The 12402-nt window shown below is 38.4% G+C and overlaps 1 protein-coding gene across 2 annotated transcripts in view; it reads left to right on the forward strand.

The window, feature by feature from the left end:
* PLS3 (plastin 3) overlaps window positions 1-12402 on the forward strand; it is an 89711-nt gene extending 77309 nt beyond the window's left edge. For both annotated transcript variants that reach the window (XM_004064745.5, XM_004064746.5), the window contains exons 9-16: window positions 2140-2235; window positions 5046-5241; window positions 6746-6824; window positions 7801-7915; window positions 8131-8264; window positions 9280-9403; window positions 9623-9747; window positions 11159-12402. In XM_004064745.5, coding sequence (XP_004064793.2) covers window positions 2140-2235; window positions 5046-5241; window positions 6746-6824; window positions 7801-7915; window positions 8131-8264; window positions 9280-9403; window positions 9623-9747; window positions 11159-11291 — 1002 coding nt within the window. In that variant the 3' untranslated portion in view covers window positions 11292-12402. The remainder of the gene's footprint in view (window positions 1-2139; window positions 2236-5045; window positions 5242-6745; window positions 6825-7800; window positions 7916-8130; window positions 8265-9279; window positions 9404-9622; window positions 9748-11158) is intronic.

Here is a 12402-nt window from a genome sequence, read left to right on the forward strand (position 1 = left end):
TTAATTTTTGTATTTTTAGGAGAGACAGGGTTTCACCATCTTGGTCAGGCTGGTCTCAAACTCCTGACCTCGTGATCTGCCCACCTCGGCCTCCCAAAGTGCTGGGATTACAGGCATGAGCCACTGTGCCCGGCCTGATTTTTTTATTATTTGTAGAGATGGGGTCTCACTGTGTTGTCCAGGCTGGACTCAAACTCCTGGGCTCAAGTGTGATCCTCCCACCTCGGCCTCCTAAAATGCTGGGATTACAGGCGTGAGCCATGGTACCTGGCCAGCCAGGTATATTTTGCTTCATGCACTAGATGCGTTCCTGAAAATCAGCAAGCCAACCATAAATGGATTTTATATAGTGGGATATATTTTAAATGTAAAGAGAAAATCTTATTTTTGTAAATGAAGCCTGCTTTGAATTTTTTTATTTTTTATTTTTTTAATTATTTTTTGTTTATTTATTTTTTTTGAGATGGAGTCTTGCTCTGTCGCCCAGGCTGGAGTGCAGTGGCGCCATCTCGGCTCACTGCAAGCTCCACCTGCCAGGTTCACGCCATTCTCCTGCCTCAGCCTCCTGAGTAGCTGGGACTACAGGCACCCGCCACCACGCCTGGCTAATTTTTTTTGTATTTTTAGTAGAGATGGGGTTTCACCGTGTTAGCCAGGATGGTCTTGATCTCCTGACCTCGTGATCTGCCCACCTCGGCCTCCCAAAGTGCTGGGATTACAGGCGTGAGTCACCGCACCCGGCCATCAATATTTTTAAAAAGGAAATAATTGTTTGGTAATGTGAAAACTAACTTCCAGTTTATCTGTATTCAAGTTCAAATTTTCACCTGTAAAGCCCTTTTCAGGGTAGTAAATACAGATTTTGCTGGGTCTGCTCTTTACTTGTTCTTCTCAAGAGCATAGGTTTAGATTATAAATTGTTTATGTAGCTTTAGCAAGTAATTGGAAGTGAAAGCACTTTCACAATTGTAGTACACTATTCCTTAAGAGGTAAATGCTATGCCCCCAAATGATAGAATCGGAGTTGGCATTTTATGAATTGCTCTGAAATAGCTTTCAATTACCTGATTTTCCCCATTCTTAGAATCATTTATGGCACCAAGTTTCAAACTCACTTGGGTAGCTGGTTTAAAAGGCACCTTTCTGGGCAGCTCCCAGACATTTATATTTGGTAGCTCAGGAATTGGATTCAGTAATTCACATATTGAGTAACTTCCTCAGGGGTTAGTATGCACATAGACTGTGAGAAACACTCCTTCATAGCCTGTCTGGACCTTCAAAGCCCAGTAACAGGAAACTATTAATATCGTAGCTGGAAGGTGGTCTTCACATATGGCAGGATTAAGGAATCTTGACTCAAATTCCGGTCCTCTAGCATTCCAAAGATGCAGGAATTTACTTGACACGTGTGTAAAGGTTCTTAATAAGCGTTTGTGCAAGTACAATAGTTTTCAAGCTGTGTTTTGTGAAGTTGTCCACACAACCTGAATTCATGTTGACTGTGAGCCAGCCCCATTGTTTCATGTATTGGGATTCTAAGAAAACAACATTCAAGTGATTTAGTCCAGGGGTTTAAAACAAAAAGAGACCTTTGTTTTGTTAAGTACATTCAGATCATAGAGGGTTCAGTGTTATTTTAGCAACTAAAATGTTTACCATTGAATGCTTTTGTCATTTAAATTTACAATTAAATACATCTTTAACATAGCTAATCTCTTCTTCGTAGGTTGTGGTATATGCATTGTGCTTTGTAATGATATAACCTGTTTATTTTCTCTTTCTTCTATGCTTCCTGGATTTCTGCTCTCCTACTTTTTTAAATGCTTGTTTTGTCTGTCAAGCTTATTGACTTCAGTAATTCAGTGAAGGTACAGAACTGGTTATATGTTTATTAGCATTATTGTATTGATGACTTTAATAATTGTGAAGTCATGTCAAAATCCAGTTCATCCATATGCAAGACAGATATAAGGCAGATAGATGGACTTTTCTGGGGAAAACACCTGTTAAAGTAGAAGGCAGAGATTTGTGCCATATATTCTCAAAAAATCCAATGCAAATAGCCTTCCAAACATGGGACAATAGGATACATTCATTCCTTGTAACTGTGATCTCACTGACATTTTCAATTCTTTGTAGGATTCCAAAGCCTATTTCCATCTTCTCAATCAAATCGCACCAAAAGGACAAAAGGAAGGTGAACCACGGATAGATATTAACATGTCAGGTTTCAATGTAAGTATAAGTGCTCTTTTGAATTCTACAATCTTGCAAAATTATTGTCAATTTCTTATAAGTACAATAATTTTTATAATCGTATGAAGTAGAGTTGGCAATTTTAAGCATTATTTTAAAATGTATTACTGTACATGTAATTCAGAGGCCAGAAAACTAGCTTTGATTTATTTTGATTGTTAGTGAATTCCATCGTTGTTGTGGTATTGATTTATATGGATGGCATAAAATATTCAAAATAAGTATGGGGAAGTAAGTAACTAGAAGCTAACCTTTTCCACGTATTTGGATTACAACCACAGTAATAGATTTAGTGACTATATGAAAACCTTTTCCAAGTATTTGGATTATAACCACAGTAATAGATTTAGTGACTATATATTCATATTCCTGTGTTGAGAGTAATGTGATTATGTTTCACAAACTCCCAATCTATGAAATCTAATTTAGGGAATTACTCTCAGAGACCATGTTCCCTGGTTATGTCACTAATTTGTTTAGTGGTATTGGACAAGTTCCTTCTCAAAATTGGATTTCACTTTGTTCATCCATAAAGTAAGGAGTTAGAGTGAACTATTTAGTCCCAAGTTTCTAGGAATCTGTGGTTTTTGTACCCATTAGATATGGAATGCATGCTACTAATTAACAAAATCCACATATCTAGCCTATTATGCCATAGGATGGAGTGGATTACATCATTGGCTAAACCATTTTTCTTTTCTTTCTTTTTTTTTTTTTTTGAGACAGAGTCTCACTCTGTTGCTGAGGCTGGAGTGCAGTGGCACCGTGTCGGCTCACTGCAACCTCCATCTCCTGGGTTCAAGCAATTCTCCTGCCTCAGCCTCCTGAGTAGCTGTGATTACAGGCGCCCACCACCACGCCCAGCTAGTTTTTATATTTTTAGTAGAGACGGGGTTTCACCATGTTGGCCAGGCTGGTCTTGAACTCCTGACCTCAGGTGATCCACTCGCCTCGGCTTCCCAAAGTGCTGGGATTACAGGTGTGAGCCACTGTGCCCTGCGTGGCTAAACCATTTTTATGCTGCCCTTATCAGAACTGAATTTGTAACTGACTTGTGTGCTTATATTTCTGTCTGTATGTTAAATGCAAAACTCTTCAGCTCAGGTCACTCTTGGTAGGGATGAGAGGCCATCTTGTCCAAGAAGGGAGCTGTCTGGGTTGGCTAGCCATGTGATCTGATACCAGGGTAAATGGCATCAGTATGCTAACTGATTCTGATACACCCCTTCACTAGTCAATCCTTTCCAATTGATCTTAAAACACTCTTTTGTCTCTTCCCTCTTCAGAATCCGACAAGGATTCTTCTGTTGACTCTAGAATTCAGTCTGAAATGTTCTGCTTGGCACTCACCCTACAAATCTTGCTCTAAAATCTACCCAGTGTTATTTCCCCAAAAGTCTGTGTTCCCCACCCCAACCTTCCTTCCCACCACCACCCAGGTGCCTTTGCTCATGCTGTTCTCATGGTTTTCAGTGTCCTTCATCTTTTTCAGCTTTACACCTTCTTTAGGGTCTTTTTTTTTTTTTTTTTAAGAGACGAGGTTTCGCCATGTTGGCCAGGCTGGTTTCGAACTCCTGGACTCAAGCAATCCGTCTGCCTTGGCCTCCCAAAGTGCTGGGATTACAGGCGTGAGCCACCACGTCCAACCAAGGCCTAATTTTAATTCTGAACAGTTTTACCTGTTTTTTATTTCAATTTAACTTTTTTCTCTTCGTCTTTGTAATGGAAAAAATCCCTTCCTTTCGTCCTAACTTTTTTAATCCTTCAGTTCCCTGAGATTAATCCTTGGTCTTGCCTTCCACCATTCTCCCTACGCTCAAAAGAAATCAGTGGAAATAGATTCTCTGCTTCTCTTCAATTCAAGCAACAGTTCACAAGCATTTCCCTTGGGATTTGAGCATGAAATGAATGAAGGTGTCTGTCTTCTCCCTCAGCCAGGGAAGCCGACTTCCACAGCTCAGCACAACTTCCTCTCTCTCTAGCTCGCTCTCCAGCAGTGCCCTCCTTTCTAGTTCCTTCTGCTGCATAACACAGCCCCAGAGGTTCCAGGGTTCCAAGGAGTCCACTCTGTCATGAAGCTCATTGACTTAATGCACAGTACCCAGAAGCCTCAGTGAAGTTCAGCTGACAGCCAATAGAAAAAAGGAGAAACTCCAAAGCAGAAAGTAGTAAATCAGCAAAATAAAATAAAATAAGCCAGGTTGAAGACAATGAACCCACAATTTACAGAAAATGAACACCATTTTCTAAAGGAGACTTAAGTAGGACTACAGTTAATACCCTTTCACATTTAATAATTAATTGAGATTCATTGTAGATAAAGTACATTTGAAAAAAATTTTAACATAATTCTACTGAAAATATCTGAATATTTAACTTGAGGTGGCTTAAAAGGAGAATTGAAGCTGTTTTCCTATTGAGAAGGAAAAAAGGAAAAGTGGAACCAGAGAAAGTGAAGATGGTGAATGTATATTTTTCTCTACAGATTTTCAAACGAAATCTGGGAGTTTCCCCCAACCTTTTACGTAACTTCTTTCTTAATGCAATTTAGTTAAATGTACTCAGTAGTTTGCTATGTGATCTGGCGCCATCTAGTGTATATTACAGGTACTGCATCTCCAAGAGGGCCAACCTTTTTTTTTTTTTTTTTGCATTCAAAACAATTTTATAATAAGTACCATATGTTAGCTAAAAGAAAGTAGAACTGTATACCCAGACTATGACTGTGGGGAAATTTTCTATATTTTTAGTGTGGCCTTTGACAAAGTCTTCCGATTTTGTTTCAACAGGAAACAGATGATTTGAAGAGAGCTGAGAGTATGCTTCAACAAGCAGATAAATTAGGTTGCAGACAGTTTGTTACCCCTGCTGATGTTGTCAGTGGAAACCCCAAACTCAACTTAGCTTTCGTGGCTAACCTGTTTAATAAATACCCAGCACTAACTAAGCCAGAGAACCAGGATATTGACTGGACTCTATTAGAAGGTAACTAAAAACTTCTCAATTTCGAATGTGTGCTACTATAGAGTAGAAATACATAGGCCACAATGATTTTACAATCTAGACTTAATAAGTTTTTTTATATCTACAAGAAGTAGATGGCAGATGCTGAGTAAAAACTGGCAGGAAAGTACGATACAAGTGAACTTTTAAAGTAAAGTAGTCGAGGCCGGGCACGGTGGCTCACAGCTGTAATCCCAGCACTTTGGGAGGCCGACATGGGCGGATCACCTGAGGTCAGTAGTTTGAGACCAGCCTGACCAACATGGTGAAACCCCGTCTCTACTAAAAATTAAAAAATTAGCTGGGGTGTGGTGGCACATGCCTGTAATCCCAGCTACTCGGGAGGCTGAGGCAGGAGAATCACTTGAACCTGGGAGACAGAGGTTACAGTGAGCCGAGATCGCGCTATTGCACTCCAGCTTGGGCAACAGAGTAAGACTCCATCTCAAAAAATAAATAAAAAAAATAAAAAGTAGTCGAGTCGCTTAATGTAAAGCCACTTAGTAAATCAGTATTTAGTTTTAATATTTAGGGTTAGACCACTTCTTAATCCTCTCATCAGGAAAAAGTGCACATATGCATTCAGTTTGACCTGTAAATTTAGTATATATTTATATTTCATTCATCCACAGTCAATGTAACTGGAACTAACCCCAACTCCTTTCACCTTTACCTCCTCAAAAAACAAATGATAATATATACTAATTATTTTTTTAAGTTTTGGAAAGGCAGAGTTTACCTTTTCCAGATTATATATGTGTGAAGCGTAGTCTATAAAAATTAAGAAATGCAGCCAGGCGCGGTGGCTCACGACTGTAATCCCAGCACTTTGGGAGGCCAAGGTGGCCAGATCACCTAAGGTCAGGAGTTCGAGACCAGCCTGGCTAACATGGTGAAACCCCGTTTCCACTAAAAATACAAAAAATTAGGCAGGCATTGTGGTGCGCACCTGTAATCCCAGATACTCGGGAGGCTGAAGCAGGAGAATCCCTTGAACCTGGGAGGCAGAGGTTATAGTGAGCTGAGATCGTGCCATTGCACTCCATCTTAGGCAACAAGAACAAACCTCCATCTCAAAAATAAATAAATAAATAAATAATGCAAATAGTAATTCATTGAGTGTCCACTGATATTTCTATAAAACCAGTAACTTAACTGATAACATCAGTTACTTTGAGGGATGCAGATTCGAGGAAATATTGGAGAAAGATTTGAGAAGGAGACTATAAAAAGTTCATAAACCTCTAAATTGCTTAACTGGTTAGAATAAGGTTGTATTCTTTAATTTTAAAATAAATTCAAATTTTAAAAATAAGCCTGTACCTAGAGAGAATGTATGTACTTAGAAGAATGCTTGGAAACTCGTATTATCGAAAACTTCTAGATCTGAATAGAGAGATAAAATAATCTAATATGTGTATTGGCACTATATGCACATACATAAAGTGTTTAATGAATCAGTAAATTTTGTGAATATTCTTAACAGGAGAAACTCGTGAAGAAAGAACCTTCCGTAATTGGATGAACTCTCTTGGTGTCAATCCCCACGTAAACCATCTCTATGCGTAAGCCTTCCTACTGCTATTGTAAACAGTTACGAATGTCATGAATGGATGTTAAATAATGACAGCTCTAAAGATTTTCTAGATATTAATTTGTAGCTATTATTTATATTGGAAAATGTCGAGTGGTGATTTCCATCATCATTTTCCAAATACACAAAAGCTTTAATTATTCCTTTACATGATCATTAACTGTAAGTGATAGAATATATAAATGTCTTTATAGTACCCTAGGGAGCAAATACTTTATATTTTGAAACAGCTGTTTGGGAGGCTGAGGTGGGGGGATTGTTTGAGCCCAGGAGTTTGAGGCTTCAGTGAGCTATGGTTGTGCCACTGTACTCCAGCCTGGGCAACAAAGTGAGATCCTATCTCTAAGAGGGAAAAAAAAAAGAAAGGTGAAAAAGAAAGAAACAGAGACCAGGGAATCCTTTAAGTAGACCATCCACAACAACTCAGGGACTTTGGTTCATTGTTCTCTCAGCCTGGAACATTCTTTGCTCGCATATAGTGGCTCGTATCCTTACTGTATTCCAGTCACTGATTCAAAGATTTCCTGACTACCACCTGCTACTCTCTAACCCATAACCCTAGTTCCTTTTTTTCTTAATAGCACTTACATACACCCCTAAAATTGTTTGTTTATTGTCAACAAAACAAACAATACCCCCGTATTGTTTGTTTATCCAAGTACTTGTTTATTGTCTATCTCTCTGACTCTAATGCAAGGACAGGGATTTTTGTCCTGTGGGCCCAGCCTCTAGAACAGTGCCTTGCTTACAGTAAGCTCTCAGTAAATACTTATAAATGAATGGGATGGTCTTAGCTCTGTTTTCAGCACAGATTGATAGAAAATATGAGTCTTGGGTATTATTTATGGTTTTATATATCTTGTTTGACAATGTAGTGTTACTGTTTTTAAGGAAAGTCAAGTCACAGCTTCCTGAAAACACTGATTACATTATTTTTAAATCATTAGTGACCTGCAAGATGCCCTGGTAATCTTACAGTTATATGAACGAATTAAAGTTCCTGTTGACTGGAGTAAGGTTAATAAACCTCCATACCCGAAACTGGGAGCCAACATGAAAAAGGTAGATAATTAAGTTGCTGTATATCTTTGTTAGAGTATTTTTATTCTCGATTCATTTCTTTTGTTTCTAAAACTCTTGACGCTGAGCTTCTTGAGGACAAAACTGTGTCTTATTTGTTTTTGTGTGCTGATACCTAGCATTATACAAGACACACACACACGTATGCAGATTAAACAAATGGAAGTCTTTAACCATTTACTCTTGTGCCTTTGCAGCTAGAAAACTGCAACTATGCTGTTGAATTAGGGAAGCATCCTGCTAAATTCTCCCTGGTTGGCATTGGAGGGCAAGACCTGAATGATGGGAACCAAACCCTGACTTTAGCTTTAGTCTGGCAGCTGATGAGAAGGTATAGTACACAATTTTAGCTGTTTAATCTTTACTATCATACAGGTCTGTGATTTAGTCCTTACTGTGTTTAATAAGTGGACATGTCGATAACTACACTTTTGAAATATGTTATATTTACACTCCGAAATGAGTTTAATTAATGAATATATGTTGGATGTTAAGTGGGAGATGCTTCCTTGCAAGTTAGGCAGCAGAACTATGGTTAGTCCCTTTTTTAAAAAATAGGAAGCCTGACACACAGATTTCAGCCTCGTTTAGTGTCAGTGAATTAAAAAATTGTCAGAACAAAATTATGAACATCTTCCTGCTCATTTGAAAATAAAGATCTCTCTCTGTAATGCTGATGAAGATCACTATAATGCTGAAAAGCATTCATTATGACTGGGCACCAGCCAAAGCACAGCTTATTTTATGCCATTACCGCTATTGGAATAGTACAAAATGTGCCTACAGTAGGCTGTTGGACCTGCTCATTGAAGCACTGTCAATCTGCTCCTCTCTCACCACTACAAAGAGTAGATCAGTAGCAAGCCACTACTGTTTGAAATATTTTTTTCACATAGTGTGAATCTCTTTCCATGAAATCTTTAGTCCCTGAAATCTAAGGAATATAGGGGCCAAGAGTGGTGGCTCACACCTGTAATACCAGCACTTTGGGAGGCCAAGGAGGGTGGATCACGAGGTCAGGAGATCAAGACCATCCTGGCTACATGGTGAAACCCTGTCCCTACTAAAAATATAAAAAATTAGCCAGGCGTGGTGGTGGACACCTGTAGTCCCAGCTACTCAGGAAGCTGAGGCAGGAGAACGGTGTGAACCCGGGAGGCGGAGCTTGCAGTGAGCAGGAGATTGCGCCACTGCACTCCAGCCTGGGAGACAGAGCGAGACTCCGTCTCAAAAAAAAAGAAGAAAAATTTAAGAAATATAAAAAGTGGAAGATAAAGCATCTTTCTGATGTTTGCATTTTTCCTCATAAAGTCGATGGTGACGTTTTCTTCTGCTGCTTCTCTTAGATATACCCTCAATGTCCTGGAAGATCTTGGAGATGGTCAGAAAGCCAATGACGACATCATTGTGAATTGGGTGAACAGAACGTTGAGTGAAGCTGGAAAATCAACTTCCATTCAGAGTTTTAAGGTCAGAATCCATATTTGACTATTAAATATTATGTTTGCTAGATAACATCTATCATTTGGGAAGGCAACTTTTGGCTTCTTTGTGAGTGAGAATTAGTGTTGGGCTAATGGCACAATTCTTTACGAATTCACTGGGCTTTGTTTTTGGCACTTGATATAAGTAAGCACATGTTAATTTGTATGTATCAAAATTCTCAGATTTGTTCTCCTTTCACACTAGGACAAGACGATCAGCTCCAGTTTGGCAGTTGTGGATTTAATTGATGCCATCCAGCCAGGCTGTATAAACTATGACCTTGTGAAGAGTGGCAATCTAACAGAAGATGACAAGCACAATAATGCCAAGTAAGGGAGACTGCTAATAGTATGAAAAGAACGCAGCTTTGTAGCTGGACAGATCTGAATTCTAATTCAGGTTCTGCGATTTAAGAGTGGTGTCACCTTGGGAGAAACCTCTTGGAGCCTCAGATTCCTCATCAATAAACTGGGGGCAATACTTACCTTAGATTTTATAAAGATTAAATTTTTAAAAATTATAAGAGCCTAGCCTTGTGCTTGGCCTACTAGGCGCTTAGTCGGTTGTTGCTTCAGTGGATTACAGAAATAATGTAGCATGTATTTTAATGCAAATCAGGTAAAACTTTACAACAAGGAAAATAAGAGCTTAGGGTGTTCATCTGTCTGTCTCATTCTTTTTTTAAACAACGCATTATCCACTTACGTCTCTTTTACTATACATAGATCATTCTTACTACATTTATTGAATTTATCTTCGTCAGTTCCCATATTAACAGAATGCTTGCTAGCCCTCCACAGAAGACTATGCCTTGAAAGTTTCTTGCATTTCAACAATATTCAGAAGGTCTTTTCCACCAGCCTATTTTCTTCTTCACCAAAGACCTAGAGTGTGACCTGGCTTCATGGGTGACCCATGAAAACCTTACTAGTTAGACATTGAAAATCCATCCACAGTCCTGCATTACCAAACAGCTAAGAAGCATTCTTGCAAAACTTTGGAGTTAGGCACATTATTTCTTTTTTCCTTGAAAAATATTTCTAGCAGATGTGACAAAGGTCTAATATCCACAATATATCAAGAACTCTTGAAATCTCTTTTTCTAGAAACTCGATGATTTAATTATCTTTAAAGATTCTGGTTCCAACACACCTAGAAATACTTCACGGATTAGTTGAGATGTGTTCCTGAAAATTTCCCTACCTGGACATCTCAGTTCTTCTGTCCCTTCGTCTACCTTTTCTAGTTTTTGGTCCAGCCACTCTGTCCACGTACCATGTAGACTGTCTCCCCTCTCATGAATACTTGGAAGTATTCATTGCATCTGCCTAACAACTTGGGTTTTGCATCTAGCATGATTTTCCACCTCATATCTCTAAGATGACTTGAGTGTGTGTTATTATATGTGCAATGAGAATATTAACATGGATTATATAGACAGCCTAGGTAATTATATATATAAAGTTGGTGCTTCAAGCTTAATTCTCACCTCACATTGGAGAAAAAGAGTGAATAAATATTATTAGCCCCGAATAATAGAGCTTAAAAACCTACTGTAACTTCAAAGTGAAATCAAAACCCAAATCAAAAGAAAACAAAAAGCAAAACTGTTCTAATTGGAACTATCAATATGGAATTTTTGCATCCCAGCATAATAATTATATATGAGGAAATAGATGTCTTACGTGGTGTCCTTAACTGACAAGAATTTCATCCTGATTTTGTTTCCCCCTAAAATAGGTATGCAGTGTCAATGGCTAGAAGAATCGGAGCCAGAGTGTATGCTCTCCCTGAAGACCTTGTGGAAGTAAAGCCCAAGATGGTCATGACTGTGTTTGCATGTTTGATGGGCAGGGGAATGAAGAGAGTGTAAAATAACCAATCTGAATAAAACAGCCATGCTCCCAGGTGCATGATTCGCAGGTCAGCTATTTCCAGGTGAAGTGCTTATGGCTTAAGGAACTCTTGGCCGTTCAAAGGACTTTTCATTTTGATTAACAGGACTAGCTCATCATGAGAGCCCTCAGGGGAAAGGGTTTAAGAAAAACAACTCCTCTTTCCCATAGTCAGAGTTGAATTTGTCAGGCACGCCTGAAATGTGCTCATAGCCAAAACATTTTACTCTCTCCTCCTAGAATGCTGCCCTTGACATTTCCCATTGCTGTATGTTATTTCTTGCTCTGTTATCTTTTGCCCTCTTAGAATGTCCCTCTCTTGGGACTCGCTTAGATGTTGGGATATGAATATTATTAGACAGTAATTTTGCTTTCCATCCAGTATGCTAGTTCTTATTCGAGAACTATGGTCAGAGTGTATTTGGATATGAGTATCCTTTGCTTATCTTTGTAGTACTGAAAATTTGCCGAAGTAACTGGCTGTGCAGAATGTAATAGAAGCTTTTCTTATTCTTTTATTCTTAAGATCAGTATCTTTTTACAGTATTCTTTCTACATGATCCTTTTTTGTACATTTAAGAATATTTTGATTACATTAAACAAGACTGCTGATTTTGCTACTTTTTTTAAGGGGTCTTCAAGTAAGTAAAACATACATCGTAGCTAGAAGAAAAATGTACCTTAAATTTGCATCTTCCCTCTCATACCCAAACTGTAAACAATTGAAATATTTTGTCTTAAATCACTTGGTTCAATACATGCTTATTTGTTTTAAAACCTGTATCATCAAACTCTCTCTCTAAATTTAAAATGCTGTTGAATATGATACTTTTGAGGAGAGAGTGTGCTCAAAACTTAGACGGGATTTGGTGGGCCAAGTATGCTAAGTGTACAATATATTTTTTAATTTTACACCTAAAACAAAGAAATGTGGTCACTAAAAATAAAAGTATATATGTAGGAATTAATGTACTCTTGCTTTGTCAAGCTGTTTGCTATAGTTTCCAAGGTATTATGTTACTCTAACTCTGAAAAGTGATGTAATCTGGTAGCAATGTAGTAGTTCAAATAAAGGCATTTACATAATAA

This window comes from Gorilla gorilla, chromosome X (assembly GCF_029281585.2).
Source record: "Gorilla gorilla gorilla isolate KB3781 chromosome X, NHGRI_mGorGor1-v2.1_pri, whole genome shotgun sequence".
Lineage (NCBI taxonomy): Eukaryota > Metazoa > Chordata > Mammalia > Primates > Hominidae > Gorilla > Gorilla gorilla.